The 14865-nt window shown below is 40.5% G+C and overlaps 1 protein-coding gene across 1 annotated transcript in view; it reads left to right on the top strand.

Annotated features, from left to right (window-relative positions):
- The first annotated feature begins 7667 nt into the window (after positions 1-7667).
- The window catches only part of adamts3 (ADAM metallopeptidase with thrombospondin type 1 motif, 3), a 122514-nt gene continuing 115316 nt past the window's right edge, over positions 7668-14865 (top strand). Inside the window, exons 1-2 of the mRNA XM_076731739.1 lie at positions 7668-7731; positions 8161-8182. Of these exons, the coding sequence (XP_076587854.1) occupies positions 7672-7731; positions 8161-8182 (82 nt within the window). The 5' untranslated portion in view covers positions 7668-7671. The remainder of the gene's footprint in view (positions 7732-8160; positions 8183-14865) is intronic.

The raw sequence follows: 14865 nt of genomic DNA, 5'->3' as shown, positions 1-14865 counted from the left end.
CCCAGTCAGAGAAATCATAGGAGAATAGTTCATCCTTAAGTGATAGAAAATAAGTGAGAGGGCAGTTGTTAGCACACCTGTGTAAGCAGAAAATATCTGTTCTCTCAAGCAATATCCCTCAAAAACTTCTTCCCAAAGACCTACATGAAAAAGAAACAATAACATCTTTCCCTGTAACCTCTTGAGTGAAATGTTTTATCACTCTATCTGCACAGAAATCCAATTTTGCCTCAGAGGCCTGCTTTCAATTTGCCTCATGTGATTCACTGCCAATTGTAACAGCAACTTATTTGTCTGGATCTGCGGTTGTGAGGGAGACCAGATGTTGGACCATGAGGCCACAAGAAGGAAGTCAGAGGGTCTGTGCCTCTGCAGCGGGTCAAGGATGAACAGGATGTTGATAAACTAACAAACCAGGAAACCTTGACTCCTTAAAAAAAAAAGCTCTTCTCCCAGCTGCCCTCCTCTCTTCGTCTTCTCTTCCTCCTTTTTTCCTTACATGTCAGTCTCAACCTCGTGGCCCCTCGTGTATTCTCCCTCATCTTGCCTCTTTCAGCCCGATCACCTAGTTTCTCTCACCTTTCTCTGCCTGTTCCTCTCCCAGTGGCGTTGAAGCCATGAGGTGTGCAGATGTGCCAGTTAATTAGGTTTCCTAATCTGCAGGCTGCTCACCTAAAGTCCAGGTCTGGGAGCCCGTGAAGCTGACACAATCACAAACACAAACATGAGCAAACAACAATGACGGCAGGCCCGTTATACTTAGTTTTTCTGATCAGGCCATTTAACGAATGCTGCAGCAGGACAGACTGTGAGAGTGCGGACAATGAACAGATTGTTGTTACACAGACTTCTACCGGCCCTTTCGTTGTGCCCAATAAAAGCAGTGATATATGATCACGTGTCTTCCACGTGTGATGCAGCCAGACTCACGCAGCGTCTCAGGGTCCCATCAGTCAGTAGGGTTGCAGGGGAGAAGATGCAGACTTGGAAATCAATCTGTTGCTTCTTCTTCTTTTGGTTTGTTTTCAGTGAACAGGTGAACCTGAGGCCTGTCAGCAAAACATCACAAAAGAAGGCTCACTGTATGTCCAGACGCCTGGGAATTTCTCAGATGTCTGACGTCTCAGATCTTTGATTTGTTAAAAAGCAGCGATTTCTAGACATCTTTATCAATAAGAGCCTTGTTCTGATAGTGTTACATGATACGTTAGGAAAGGCGTGAATGAATTCTGAAATGCCAAAGCACATCTTGGACACATTTATTGACCCTGGAGGTAAAACACATTGGATGTATTCAAGCTTGCACTGTAATGTTAACTGTCTTGCTGTCTCTTCACCCAACCTCAGAAATGTTCTGGTTAAGTCTGTAACATTACATGACATTTTGCTCACTGGAACACATATTTCTGTGCAATCTTTGTACAGATCACATCCAACACTAAAATCTGATCCAAACACTTCAACAGTGAATGTTTTGTGTGGCATGAAGAGGCTGGAAAGACATGCACGATGACATTCAGGGCATTTTAATGGTAATATTAGCTCAAAAGTGGTTGAATGCTAATGTTTGCTGTTGTCTAATGGGAGCTAATAGATTATAATACATGTTGTTTTACCTTGAAATATGGCCCAATCCATATTTTCACTGTCCATCTATCTTTTCAGTTGCAGATCAATCAGGAAGTGGTGAAACGATAACGATTTGTCAGATTCCCTACAACACTGCTTTCCCACTCTGAGCGTGATGTCAGAGGAAAATGACCAATAGAATATGCTTTTTTTGTAATTCGATGTAAAATGTGTCCTAGATACACACTGAAATTACATTGAAATGTTGTTGGAAGCTATACTTGAGTCACATGGAGCAAGTCCAAAATCAAATCTCAAGTCCTTGAGGGGCAAATCCGAGTCAAGTCACCATCTTTATAAGCAAACTGAAAGTCTCGGTGCTTTCAGCTGCCTGAGAGCTGATCATTAAAATGACAGAACATTTTCCTTTAAAGCTGTTAATAGTGTTTTTCTTTTTAAAGCTCAGACCAAGTCCTGACATTGCAGAGGCCGACTGAATAAATATTTAGGCTGGATCAAGTCTTAAGTCAGTCATGCCCGAGTCAAGTCTTGAGTATTCATTTTTTGTGACTGAAAATCCTCCGTCGGCTGTGAGATTTTAGGCTGTTCCAGACAGAAACTGAGTCTCGAGAGGAGAAAATGAGGAAGAAATTAAATAGTTATTTTTGTCAATCAGAAACTGAGGTTGTCAAAATTCTGACAGCTTCAGAAATTAAGGAGCAAAGTCCCGCACTGCTGCTGTGATCCATATCCATAAGCTAAATCAAGTTAATTTTTGTTTACATGGCTCAGAATTACCAATTACCTCAAAGGGCTTCACAATTTGTATAGCATACACTCCCCTCTGTCATCACATCCTCAGTTTCAACCCTGTCCCACAGATGATTGCGATCATAGAATACTAAATTGTTTTACATTGAGCTATCAAATGTCATTTCCTCCTGGACAATGTTCACAGTTCTGTGAGTGTGACATTAATGTGTGGTACAGGAGGCACAGGGAGGCTGGAGTGGAAGCAGAGTTCAGCAAGTTAGCTCCAGGGTCCAGGGTTTGCCTCCTGCTGGAGTCACCTCAAGTGATATTGTGGGATCACATATTTTGGCAGAAAACAAATCAAATAAGTCATCAGCGAACATTTATACATCCATTTTTTCCTCTTGCCAAATATGTTCATTCACAACATTTCCTCTTTATTGTTATTGGAAAATGGAATTGGCTGCATTATGTCTCCTTCTGTTGCAAATTATTTGTGCATGAACAAACTCTTAGTGGACAGACGTGTCAATTTAAATCCACAAAACAAAATGCTTCAACGAGGCTCTAATCAAAACACAGCATGAAATGACAGCAGGACCTTGCTGACATGATGCTGCATGTGACAGCTTCGAGTAAAGTTTTTCTAAAAAGGCAGGTCGACGCTTGCTTTTGGTTTTGCTTCGTGATGAGTCTTTGCTTCATACTTTTTTTTTATTTATTTAAAGTGCATCAGGTATTCATGACACAATCTGCCTCAAAATGATCATCACACAGTCTGATGCAGATTGCAGATTTTTTTTTCATATCCATCTCGCACAGCGTGACATGAAATGAACCGGCTCGACTGCTGCTGCACAGTCAGCTGGTCATGCTGCCTGTCATTTCTTACTGACTTTAAATGAGCTTCCTTTATTGTGTTTTTTTTTTCTTTTTCCCAATCTTCAAACTTGTCACGCAACTCAGTACCTTCATGTATTATAGACTCTTTTGTCGAATTCTTTTATGTTCTCTTGTTTCTCCCATCCGTAAAGTATTTTTCAGGCGGTGGTTAATGAAACAAAACAAACTCTGAAAGACTTTTCTTGTCTGGCTCTTTCACCTGAAACAGAAAAGTGTGTATATATTAGAAAATAAAATGTAGATATACATATAAAAAAGTCTGTCTGCAGGACTAGAAGACAAGACTAGACTGGTCCTATTTATGCTTGTGCTTTTGAGCAAGACCTCTGACCTTTGAACAAAAACGCCTCTCTGTTCAAAAACACCAATGTCAGCGAAATACTACTACATCTTTCTCTCAGAGTTGGGAAATCAAAGCGATTTCTGTGGAGGGGAGGTCATACAGCAAACTCTGGCTGAGAGGTAAAGCTGCTGCAACGTTTTGAGCTGAGGCCCCGACTCACTGACAGTGACTGGAATCAGAATCAAGTATCAGCTCAAGCTACCAACAGTAAGAAGGCCAGAGGTCAAAGGTGAAAATGCCCTGATAACTTTACAGCAATGATTCTACGTAATGCCTTCACCCTCAGGAAGAGCTCCGGGTCAGCTGGTTAGTTTAGTTCACTTTTTGACTTGTGGCCATTGTAAAAAAAACAAAAACAAAACAGATTCATCATTCATTCAGTGGAACCAACAACAACAACAAACAACAAGTTTTCAGAACTCTCCGCTCTTACTGTCGGGAGATGATGAGGTGAGTTAATCTACTGCTGAGAGTTCAATCAATGCATTAAATTAATTTTCTGAGGAAACGTGACCAGCATGTTTGCAGACTTCCCAGCATGCATTGTTTGGGATTTAGAACTCTCCAGAGGCCGCTCTTTTTTGTAGTTTGAAGAAGACGTGCATTAAGGAAGTCGTGGTGGTTTCTTTTTATAACAGTGGGGAAAAAAAAGAAAAAGAGAAGCACGTTGAAGTAGCGACTTCAGTCCAAACCCTCACACACTTTTGATTTAACAAGGTCACTGGAGGCATTCTTACATGTTGCCTTTGTACTAATTCTGATGCAAAGTGGCTCCAACAGCAAATACAACTGTAAGAGCTTTCTGCCAAAGTGGAAAATGTAACAGGAATGCAAATCTGACAGCGACATTTGTCAGCATGACTCAACAGCTGCTGTTTCTTTAAGTTCAACGAACTTACCACAGTTGGTTTCATATTTTCACAACTCATGAGACAACTTTGCACTGATTATCCGACTTTAGTTTAGTTGACGTGAAGTTCTGAGGCAGACGTTCATATAGTTTAATTGAAATAATTGTTCAAGGCCCAGAGGCCAAATAATCCAATATTTCACAGCAAAGCATTTTAAAGCAGATCAGAGGAAAAAAAGAAATACAGATTTGTGGAGCAGAACATTTTTTTTTTTTTTTTTTTGCTTTATTACCTGATTAATCATCTCATGACCCCTAAAATTTATCTTGTGACCCTCTGATGCTGGGAACCTAAAATACCTACGTGTATACAAATGTGGGCTACAGTTTAACTGTATTTTAAGTAGCTAAAAGTAGCTGCATGTCAACCAGCTGCAGAAGTCCAATGCTTATTAAACACTGACAATCAATTGATGTAAAAATACGTCGGCCACAATCGACCATTCTGACCATTTTCTGCAGAGCAAGTACTTTTACTTTTATACTACATGTGCACTTTTCATGCAGGATTTATACTTGCAGAGGAGTATTTTTAGATTGTTCTGTTGGTACTTTTACTGAAGTAAAGGATCTGAATGCTTCCTCTCAGCAGTTACCTGCTGCTGGGGTATCGAGTTGGACCCTTCTACTTGTTCCTGCTGCCATTTGAATAGCAGTTTGCAGGTTGGAGGTGTTTTTAATAAGACATGCCCTGTTCATGTGAAGCCATCCATATTTATAAATGTCATTGCTATTCAGAAAGTGCAGCCCGAACCATTTTCCTGCTTGTTAAGTCGACATACAATGAAGACATTTACGCTAATGTATTCCCCAAAACTTTTACAGATCTCTCTGCTGCTGTGACTGGAGGCGTCCCTATTTGCTCGCCCTGAGTTTCTGTATTAATATTCAAACGCCCCACTGGACCCTTCTTAAATCTAAAGTCATGGCATTAGAAAGAGCCCTGACATGGAAGAAGACACAGAGGGAGGGAGAAAGAGCGAAATGATGTGCAGTCAGTAATGAGACGGACTATAGTTCATATTATTGGAAATGATTGCTGCGTGCGCCCTCCGAACCTGATTTAACATGCAGCTCCCGCCCTTTGGAGCTTTTCAGTCAACTGAGAGAGGAAGTTAGAATATTGTAAGAATCGTAGTGAGATACATGAGAAATGTAGCTGAAAATAGAAATGTTCAGCAGTAAAAAGCACCTGTTATGAAGCAACAGCAACTCCTGCCAAACAAAAACAGACATTTCTGCCTAAATTGAAAGGAATTTTATTTTCATTACTACAGAACAGTTTGATTCGATATAGATTCATGTATATTTTATGGTGTGGTGGATTTGTAGACTTATTGTTAGCAGCATTAGCATTCATTTCTCTTTCACTTTTCCTCAGCAGAGGTTGAGTGGCTCTCCTTGTTCTCCTGTCCCACCATGTGTTCAGATGAGGAAGGGTAAGCATTATCATTATTACTGCGAGCAGCACTGCTGTCAGCGTTCAGATAGAGCAGTTTCCAACATGCAGGCCTGGCTCTCACCGAGGGGTCACAAGGTTATTAAATAGGTAAGAAAAAATAATCTGTTGCACAAAATTATGCTTATTTTTTCTGACTTTTATTTCATTTTTGCATTTTACTGATGAAGTATTCAATATTTTCACCTCTTCAGTATTCTGACAATTAAAATGAATCAATATGAGACATAAAAATCATCCAGCAGCTGTAGACTAATCTCTAAACTGAGCCAATAATGTGGGTGGAGTGGTCACATGTGGACTGGTTTATTTATTATCTTGGTATTGCTCTGCCCTCTGACCCAACCTTTCCTCTTTTTTTTTTCTTTTTCTTTTTTTAACTTGGGAGCTACCAAATGTAGTGAAAGTATGAAAAGTAAAAATACTCATTCTACAGTAAAATGGTCTTTGTCAGTGTTTTATTATTATTTCTGATGTTTTTTAATATTAATTAAGATAAGATTATGAGATTAATATTAGTGCTGCAATAATGTGTATGTTGCATTTTACTGCTGCAGATGTTTGAGGTTGAGCTCATTTTAATGGCTTTATGTACTGTCTGCTACTTTAATCTACAGCAATGCATCATATTCTATAAGATCATTGTATGTTTGCTCTGTCCTGTGAGGATCACATATCTCTAAAAAGTCAACTGTTCATGAGCTCAGAAAGACATCTTGTTTTGAAGTTTGTAATGATTGTGATGATAATGATTTCCAACTAATCCAACAATTTGTTTGTTTAAGAAGTAGGAGGATTTTCTTAGCATGTAAAGGACGATTATCAGAAATCACTACATGTGGAGATACATGCTTTTCACTGGACAGGAAGGATGTGAAAACTGTAATCTGAGAAGTAATCTGTAACTAAAACTGTGGGACAAATGTAGTAGAGTAAAAAAAATATATATATACAATACCTGCCTCTGAGATGTTGAGATGTACTGGACTACAAGTACAAAGTAGCATGGTAATATGTATACTTTTACTTCAGTAAGGTTCTGAATGCAGGACTTTTACTTGTGGTGGAATATTTTTTAAAGATAAGAGAGATTAAAAAAACTTTGGTATTAGTACTTTTACTTCAGCAAAGGATCTGAGCAGGCCTTCCACCACTCACACGGGTGGCTGTGTTAGAATAAAGACACCATATATTTAGCACTAATGTCGAGCCTTCCCTCTCATCCCGTCCTGGGATGAAGTCGGAGGTGTGTGTGTGTGTGTGTGTGTGTGGGGGGGGGGGTTCTTCCTCCTTCTCCTCCTCCTCTGTCCCTCCATGTGTTCAGGCAGAAGAAAGGGCAGGCTGACGTCACGCAGGGCTGGTCTTGCCGTTTATTAGCCAGGGGAGCCAAGTGCCAGGTTGCAAGAGCCTCACACTGCAGCTCTGTCCGGCCGGCGGCAGAGGGGATGTCCGTCTAACTCCACCAAAACTTTCTCGAAACTCAGTCAACAGAAAAAAAAAGAAAGAAAAAAAAAAGAAACACTGACTGACTGACAAAAGTGTCGCAACTCGCCTCACTCCTGCTTTCATGAAACTTTAACTACTTCACAGAGGCACAGTCCGCACATCCACTGTGATCACTTTTTGAATGAGCCGGCTCACGCTTGCGTAGAGAGTTTTTCCTTCCCCGATTTTTCCTCTTCATTTTAATTTTGACGTTGGGATAAAGTTTTTCTTTATCATTTAAGACTCGTGATGGCTGTCCTGTCACTAGCGTTACTGCTTGTAGGATTCGTATTGACTTCAGCTGACAAGGTAAGTGTCTGGATCGCTTCACAGTTGCCTCATTTTACTCTCATGTGTGCGCAGTGTCGCCTCTCAGACGGAACCCCCGTCAAATGTTAATGAAATCCAGCTTTAAAGCGCAGCACAGCGGGCCGACACAGCAACAGGTTTTTACGTGTCCAGAGTTTCACGTTTGGCTCTGTGGCTGCGCACACTGCTTCCTCTGTGAAATACACGTTGACACTGCACATGCATGACTTTAGCCTGTTACATAAGACATGTAAAATAGAGGCATTTTTGTTAGTTCTTTACAAGCAGCTCAGCCTACAGTGAAGTGCTGCAGGGCGGTAGAGCTGCTGCTGCTGCTGCTGCTGTTGCTGCTGGACATCTCAGACTCTCACATTATGATTTCCTTCTGGCTTGTGCCGCATTTAACGAGCTCTTTCTTTCCTCTTACAGGCTGGTGAAGTAGATAGAGAGGGTAAGTGTTGTTTTTTTTGTTCATCTTGTTCATGATTGGATGCAAGTTGTGAGAAAGTGAAGTTTTCCTCCAGACACTGATAAAAACTCAGGAGAACAACCTTGGTGCACTGAGATCAAAGTGGGAGGGGAGTTTGTGTGTGAGGAGCTCTGTAATACACCCCCCACCCTCCTCCTCTACCCTCTGCTACCAACCCACCATTCCCCCTAAACACACACCCACACACACACACACACAGAGTCCTCCAACACACACTTATATTACATGAGCGAACTGCTTCAAGGGCTTTGTTATACAGGACAGAAAATTCCACCTCTAAATCCTGCACATCTGTTATCCATTCTGAGGTTAAGAAACAAGTGAGCTGCAACAGTGTCCACGTAGGATCCTTTTACACCCGCCGTTATCTTCTGAGCAGCTCAAGGGCCCTCACACAGCAAGATGACAGCTGCCAGTTGGACCGCTGTTGGCGTTTGTGGTCGCCCGTTGCCTGCAGTTTGCCACCGTTGGCTCTTTTTGGTCATTATCAGCGTTGTAAAACACTTATTTCACTCATTTAGTGTGGTTTCTCTTAAATTTCCACCTCTGACTTTTTTTCCCTCCATGAGTTTAAGTCAGCGGGGCTCACGCAGGAACAGATTTCGTGCCTAAGTGATTCACAAGAACTTTATTTCAGTCACAATACTGTGTCCTAATAGAACTACCACCACGTTTCTGCTAATTGGGATCAATAAAGAAACCGTCTAAGTCTAAGTCAACAGCAGGTCTTGAAGCTCCATGGTGTTAAGTTTTTCTTTATATCTTTGGGAACATTTTTTGAAACAAAACCTTCCCGTAAATGGAGAAGAGCAGCCACCCGCATATGGCAGTTTAAGGGCATTGATTCTGCTAATGATCATGTCTCACGTGCACCTCTTCATGAACAGGTGACACTCATCAGGTTGAAACGAGCATTTTATGACAAGTTTGTGCTTTGAAGAGAGTTTGGTGAATGTGACTTGACACACTCAGATGAGTAAACCTCACAGAAAAAGGTCAGGGAGGCTTGGGATAAGCATGCGAAACCACTCATGCAAGAGGCTAATTGAGTGGAAGGCAAAGCAAAACCGGTGAAGTTGCAGCTCTCTGTCATATTCTTAATTGGAATCTGAGGGATTAAGCTGTCTTCACAAAGAACAGTGTTTGTCAGGTCTAACAGCAGTCTGAAATCACCGTTTGGCTGTATAATCAGCGTCAGACAATCCTACGATCATCCCTGTTTTCTGTAGTGACTGGCCAGGTGTGTAGAGGTGTGAAAGTAGGAACAATTGAAACTCTATTCGTTTGAGGTTAGAAACTCAGACTTGTTTCCTCCTTTTACACAAGAACGGCCATCTTCATCCATCCTGGCAGTCAGCCGGTCGTTGGCTGACTGAAAGGGTTGTTCAAGTTCACAAGCTTTCAAGTTGAGGTTCTGCATCATTCATAGTCAGCACTAGTTCTTTGAGGGCAGCTGGGTGTGTCAGGGCTCTAAAGGTGTCAGCATGCTTCAACCCAAGTGCTTGTTGGATGACGAAATGACAGCTAATATCCTGCTCATCATACACCTTTCTGACCTCAGAATCAAGGTGCTGTGTCCGACAACTTTACAACTTTCTGAAAATCATGGCAGTGACTGGCCAGGTGTGCTGCGATGTGAAAGATGTATGCAGGGGTTAAAGATAAATCTCAAGCGTCCCTTTTTGCCCCTCCTTCAAACGTGGCCATTGGCAACAGCTATTAACACTTTTGTGCATGCGTGTGCGTGGTGTTGTGAAAATGGTTGGTTTGCTGATTTTGTCCTCTGGCTGCCTTAAGTCCCAAGGTGGAGGATTTAGTAGCATCTAGTGGTGAGGTTGCAGAATGCAACCAACTGAGTACCCCTCACCTCACCCCTCCCTTTCTAGACGTATAGGTGAAAATTAAGGTGGCCGTGAAACTCGTGCAAATTGAGAAAGGCCTTCAGAACACTTTCCAAAGTATCCACAGTGTCCCAAAATGACCCTGAGATTTGGTGACTGAGGTGGCCACAGGAAATGATTCACTTTGTTTTTGTACTCATCAAACCATTCAGTTAGCTTTAACTCTCTAGCTCCAGGTTGCCATCATGCATGGAGGAAGTGAACCCAGCGTTTATCATTGCTGATGGTTCTCTCTTATACTGCAGATTCATAAGCCTTCATAAGAAAAGCCTATCCATCAGTTCATCTGTCCATGTGTTAACTGGACTTTATAACAGCTACATGGTAATCTATCTATCTATCTATCTATCTATCTATCTATCTATCTATCTACAAACACAATATAATACAATAACTGTCAGGATTTAGTGTCAGACTCTCAGAGTCAAAGAAGAGTGTCTTTGGGGAGCTGCCACGTTCAACAGTAATGCAGATGGACAGCTCACAGCAGAGGTAGAGAGTCAGATTTCTGCGCTCACAGTAGTAGAAAATAGACTTGTGCGCAGTACTTGTAGTATGGAATGCCACTTTTACTTTTGCTCTTTGTCTGTACACTGGCTCTGCGCAGCCAGACCACAAACTTTGCTTTGCTGCTTGTGGTCTGACAAGGCTGAATGTATATTTGCATTTTGAAGATAATTGATCAGCTTTTAATCATTCAATCAATTTAATGAAGAAATAAACTTTATTTTTGATCACTGGGTCCACATTTGATGAAAGATTACAGATAATAATAATAGTAGTAGTAATAATAATTATACGGACAAACAATAGAGAAGAAATAAAAGAGAAAAATCCAGATCGGCATTAAAGTACATACGGCAATAGACAATCACCATCGAAACTAATTAATTTCTAGGAATGTTAGAATTAGGATTGAATTAGTCAGACTGCTGCTTTATGGTTTTTTAAATATATCTTCTTCTTCATCTGTAGGTGAGATTCCATCAAATAATGCAGTATCGCTTGGACTCCACGTGTGGACCGATCATAAACTTTTGTTTGCAAGTGCACAATGCATTAGTTAGAGAAGTTTATGTCAGACATTGGTAACCTGTGCAATAATTTGGTGATTAATTACTAGGAAATGGTGTGATTTATCTAATTTGTTCTTGCCAAAGTGCATGCAGGTTGTGTGAAATTTGTAAGAGGACTGTATAAAAGCTGTTGTACAAAAAATCAAAAATGGCACAGGATCTGCTTTTAATCAAAGATTTGTCTTAAACCAAAGCATTCAGGAAAGAGCTTTGCATTTACACCTCATAGTTCCAGGTGTCATGAGCTAATGAGATGAGTAATTGACCACTTGGTGGCACTATCCTCACCCAAAAACAATCACAAATTCAAGGGCCTGTGGGAGAAATCTCTCAAGCAATCAAGCAAACAAAGAAATTAATATACAAGACTGATAACCGTGGTGGAGATGTGACTCACTCCTGTCATCTGTATCTGATGCTAATATCTCTTTTGAGGTTGTGCTCTATTGAAGTAGAGATATATGGCTCCCAAGCAAATCAAAAGTCAAATACTGTTTTATATTAAATTTCAAATGATCCTGTTAGCGTGCGCATGCAGTATTTCATTTGAAACATTGTCAATGCTGTTTGATCCCCAAGGATCAAGACAGAAAGATCTGAAAAGATCAAATGTAACAAACCAAATTTCAATGTTCTGGTTATCTGTGCTTTTACTTTCACAAGGTGAAAACTCTCAAAAAACCAAACCTTAACCCTTACAACAGTTTACAATGCATACGGCAAGTTTTCAGACTCTAAGTTTTCCACATTTTGTTATGTGTCAGACGCATCTTGAAACTGATTCAATTCATTCTTTCTCATCAACCTCCACACAGTACTCCACAATCACTAAGCAAATGCAGGTTTTAGAGGGTTTTGTGAATTTATTAATAGTAAAACACTGAAATATTTCATTTACGAGAGTATTCAGACCCTTCATTTTTGTACTTTGTTAAAGCACCTTTGGCAGCAGTGACAGAAATTATTATACAATTTCTGCACACCTTTCTTTGATGTTTCTCCCCCTCTTCTTGGTAGAATCTTTCAAGCTCAATCAGGTTGGATGGGGACCGTCAGTGCACTGCCATTTTCAGATCTCTGCAGAGATGCTCTATTGCAGGGCTTCTCATGCCATCAGCAAGTCAATCCAGACCCAATCCTTATTGTCAACAGGCGGCCTGCGGGTCACATCCAGCCCGCCACATTCCCACCTGGCCCCCAGAATATGAGTGAATTCAGAAAATGTGCGCATCTAATGTCACTCTCCAGTGGAAGGTCCAATCTATCCGGAAAGTGATAGTCGACCAGCTGGCCAACCCGTGGCAACAAGCCAAAAAGTCAGTAATTCATAGTTCACCCACTCTATGGACAGTAATGGAGAATCACAAAGCTTTTATATTAGATGCAAGAGGCTGCACTTGGGTTTATTTTTCGTTTGCCAACTGTTGTATTGAGTCCCCAAAGAGGAGTTTTTAGTTGAGTCAAGAACTCATTCATTGGTAGCTGAACTGTGGCTTTTGTACCGACCACTGAGACCATTTCTAGTTGAGTATCTAGTTGGCATTGTGGATTTTCCAAGTTTTTTAGGAATCTGTTCACACTCGTAGAGACTTTGTAACAAAGAGAAATTATTAAACAATAATAGGCTGATTAGGAAAAAAAAAAAGTTTGTCCCTTTGGCTCTTGGACAAATGCAGTTGAGGACCCCTGCCATACCTCATGTTATGAATAGGCTACATTAAATTATGAAGTGTAATGTTTTTCTATTTTGAAATACATTTTCTGTTGATCAATAATTTCTTAGTTATTGACTTAGTTATTGATCAGTTATTTACTTAGTGTTGAATAAACAGCGTAGCTGAAGTTGGTGACATGAAGTCCTGGAGAGGGTGTTCTTTCTGCTGAGTTCACTCATTAACGTTACACCAGAGAACTTGATATCAGCTCCTAAATCACAGTTACAGAATGTGTCTCCTTTTCTGTAGTACACAACTGGTGTAAATGTAGTTGTAAGAATATGTCTGAGTCAGAAATAAAGATGGACTGACTGTCTGAGCGGAGTTTCGTATTGGCCAAATCACAACAGATGTGAGGTTAATCAATTGATTAAATACTATTTTGTTATGACCCATCTTTCTGGATCTCTGACCTTGAATAAAAATTAGATGTAGACCTTTGAGTAATAATTTTGAGAACCCCTGCTCTATTGGATTCAGGTCTGGAGTCTGGCTGGGCTATATGCTTCAGGTTGTTGTCTCAGCGTTGTGCTTCAGGTTGTCGTCTTGTTGAAATGTAAGCCTTGGGGTTCCTTAAGGTTCACCCATCTCCACAAAGGGACCCTGGATGTCATTCATTGTGAACATTGGTTTCTTGGTTACCTGTCTGACCAAGGTCCTTCATCTTGTTCAGGTTGGCTGGGTGCCTGCATCCAGGAAGACGGTTGGTGATTCCAAACTTTTTCCATTTGACAAAGATGGAGGCCATCATGGTCTTGAGCACTTTAAATGTTGCAATGTCCTCAGATCTGTGCCTTGACACACCGGTCTTGCAGGTCTGCGGACAATTCTCTGGACCTCATGGCTGCGTTTTACTCACACAAGTCTTTTATTTTCAATACATTAACAAAACATTCCAAGAACTCATTGTTACTTTATCATTGTTGAGTACTGTATGTAGATTGATTCGAGAAAAAAAAAAACTGAATCCATTTTAAGAGGAGTGGAAAACATGACAACATTTGGAAAACTTGAAAAGGTCTGAAAACTTTCTGTACTCACTGTTTGCTTTAAAAAGCTGCCTGACGTTTTAACAGTGTGTCTTTAGTGTTACATGTTTGGTTTCAGTTTTTGTCTCAGGTATTAGATTGATTTTTGGACTCTCTGTAATCATGGAAGTCAATGGAGAAAGTGGAAACACCTTTCATTTAAACTTTTCAGGCCTTGCCTTTCCACCTTGACAAAATGTGTCACTTTGATTAGACTCAGAAAAACCAACTCACTCAAAAAAGGCCGACACAAAAGTGCATTCTGAAATTGCTGGATCCTTTTTTTTTTTTTGGGGGGGGGGGGGGACACAATGAAAGATGGGCCTTGCGGTGGATGAGAGTTTAGGATAATTTAACTTGCAGACTGTAAGTGCTGTCTGTTCTGTTCTCTGAATATAATCTTTCCCTTAAAAAGTGAGCAATTGTACCTCTTTTGAAAACAACTGCACAGTTACATTTTTGGGTTTTTCAGCTTGTCTGATTGATCATACTCCTTTCTAGAATAAGCTTTCATTCTTCTTTTTCCACAATCAATGAATTCCAATCCATGGTTCAATATTTGCAGCTCACTTCAGTAAACCTTACATATTCTCTCAAGGGCAAGTCTCCCACATGGTTCTGCAGAGCCAAGCCTTTCAGGTCTGTTTAGGGTAAATGTTTCTTTAAATGTCAGCCTCTCAAAAGGATACATCAATGCTTATCTCAACAGCACTGCAAATTAATTTTATGCAGAAAATTTTCTCCTTATTTGCTCTAATTCTATTTCATTTGCTAGGGCTGCTTTTTGGATTAGTACACTGAAAAAGACCTTAAAGAACCTGAAATTTTTTTTTCAATCTTTCATCTTAGTCTTCGTAGAGCAATGTTGTTCGACATAAATACACCAGTTTTTGTTAGTCCTGTCACTGGCTTAACTACACCCAC

The sequence above is a fragment of the Chaetodon auriga genome, chromosome 5, assembly GCF_051107435.1.
Source record: "Chaetodon auriga isolate fChaAug3 chromosome 5, fChaAug3.hap1, whole genome shotgun sequence".
Classification (NCBI taxonomy): Eukaryota; Metazoa; Chordata; class Actinopteri; order Chaetodontiformes; family Chaetodontidae; genus Chaetodon; species Chaetodon auriga.
The sequence above is the reverse complement of the archived record's forward strand: the minus strand, read 5'-3'. Positions and strand labels throughout refer to the sequence as shown.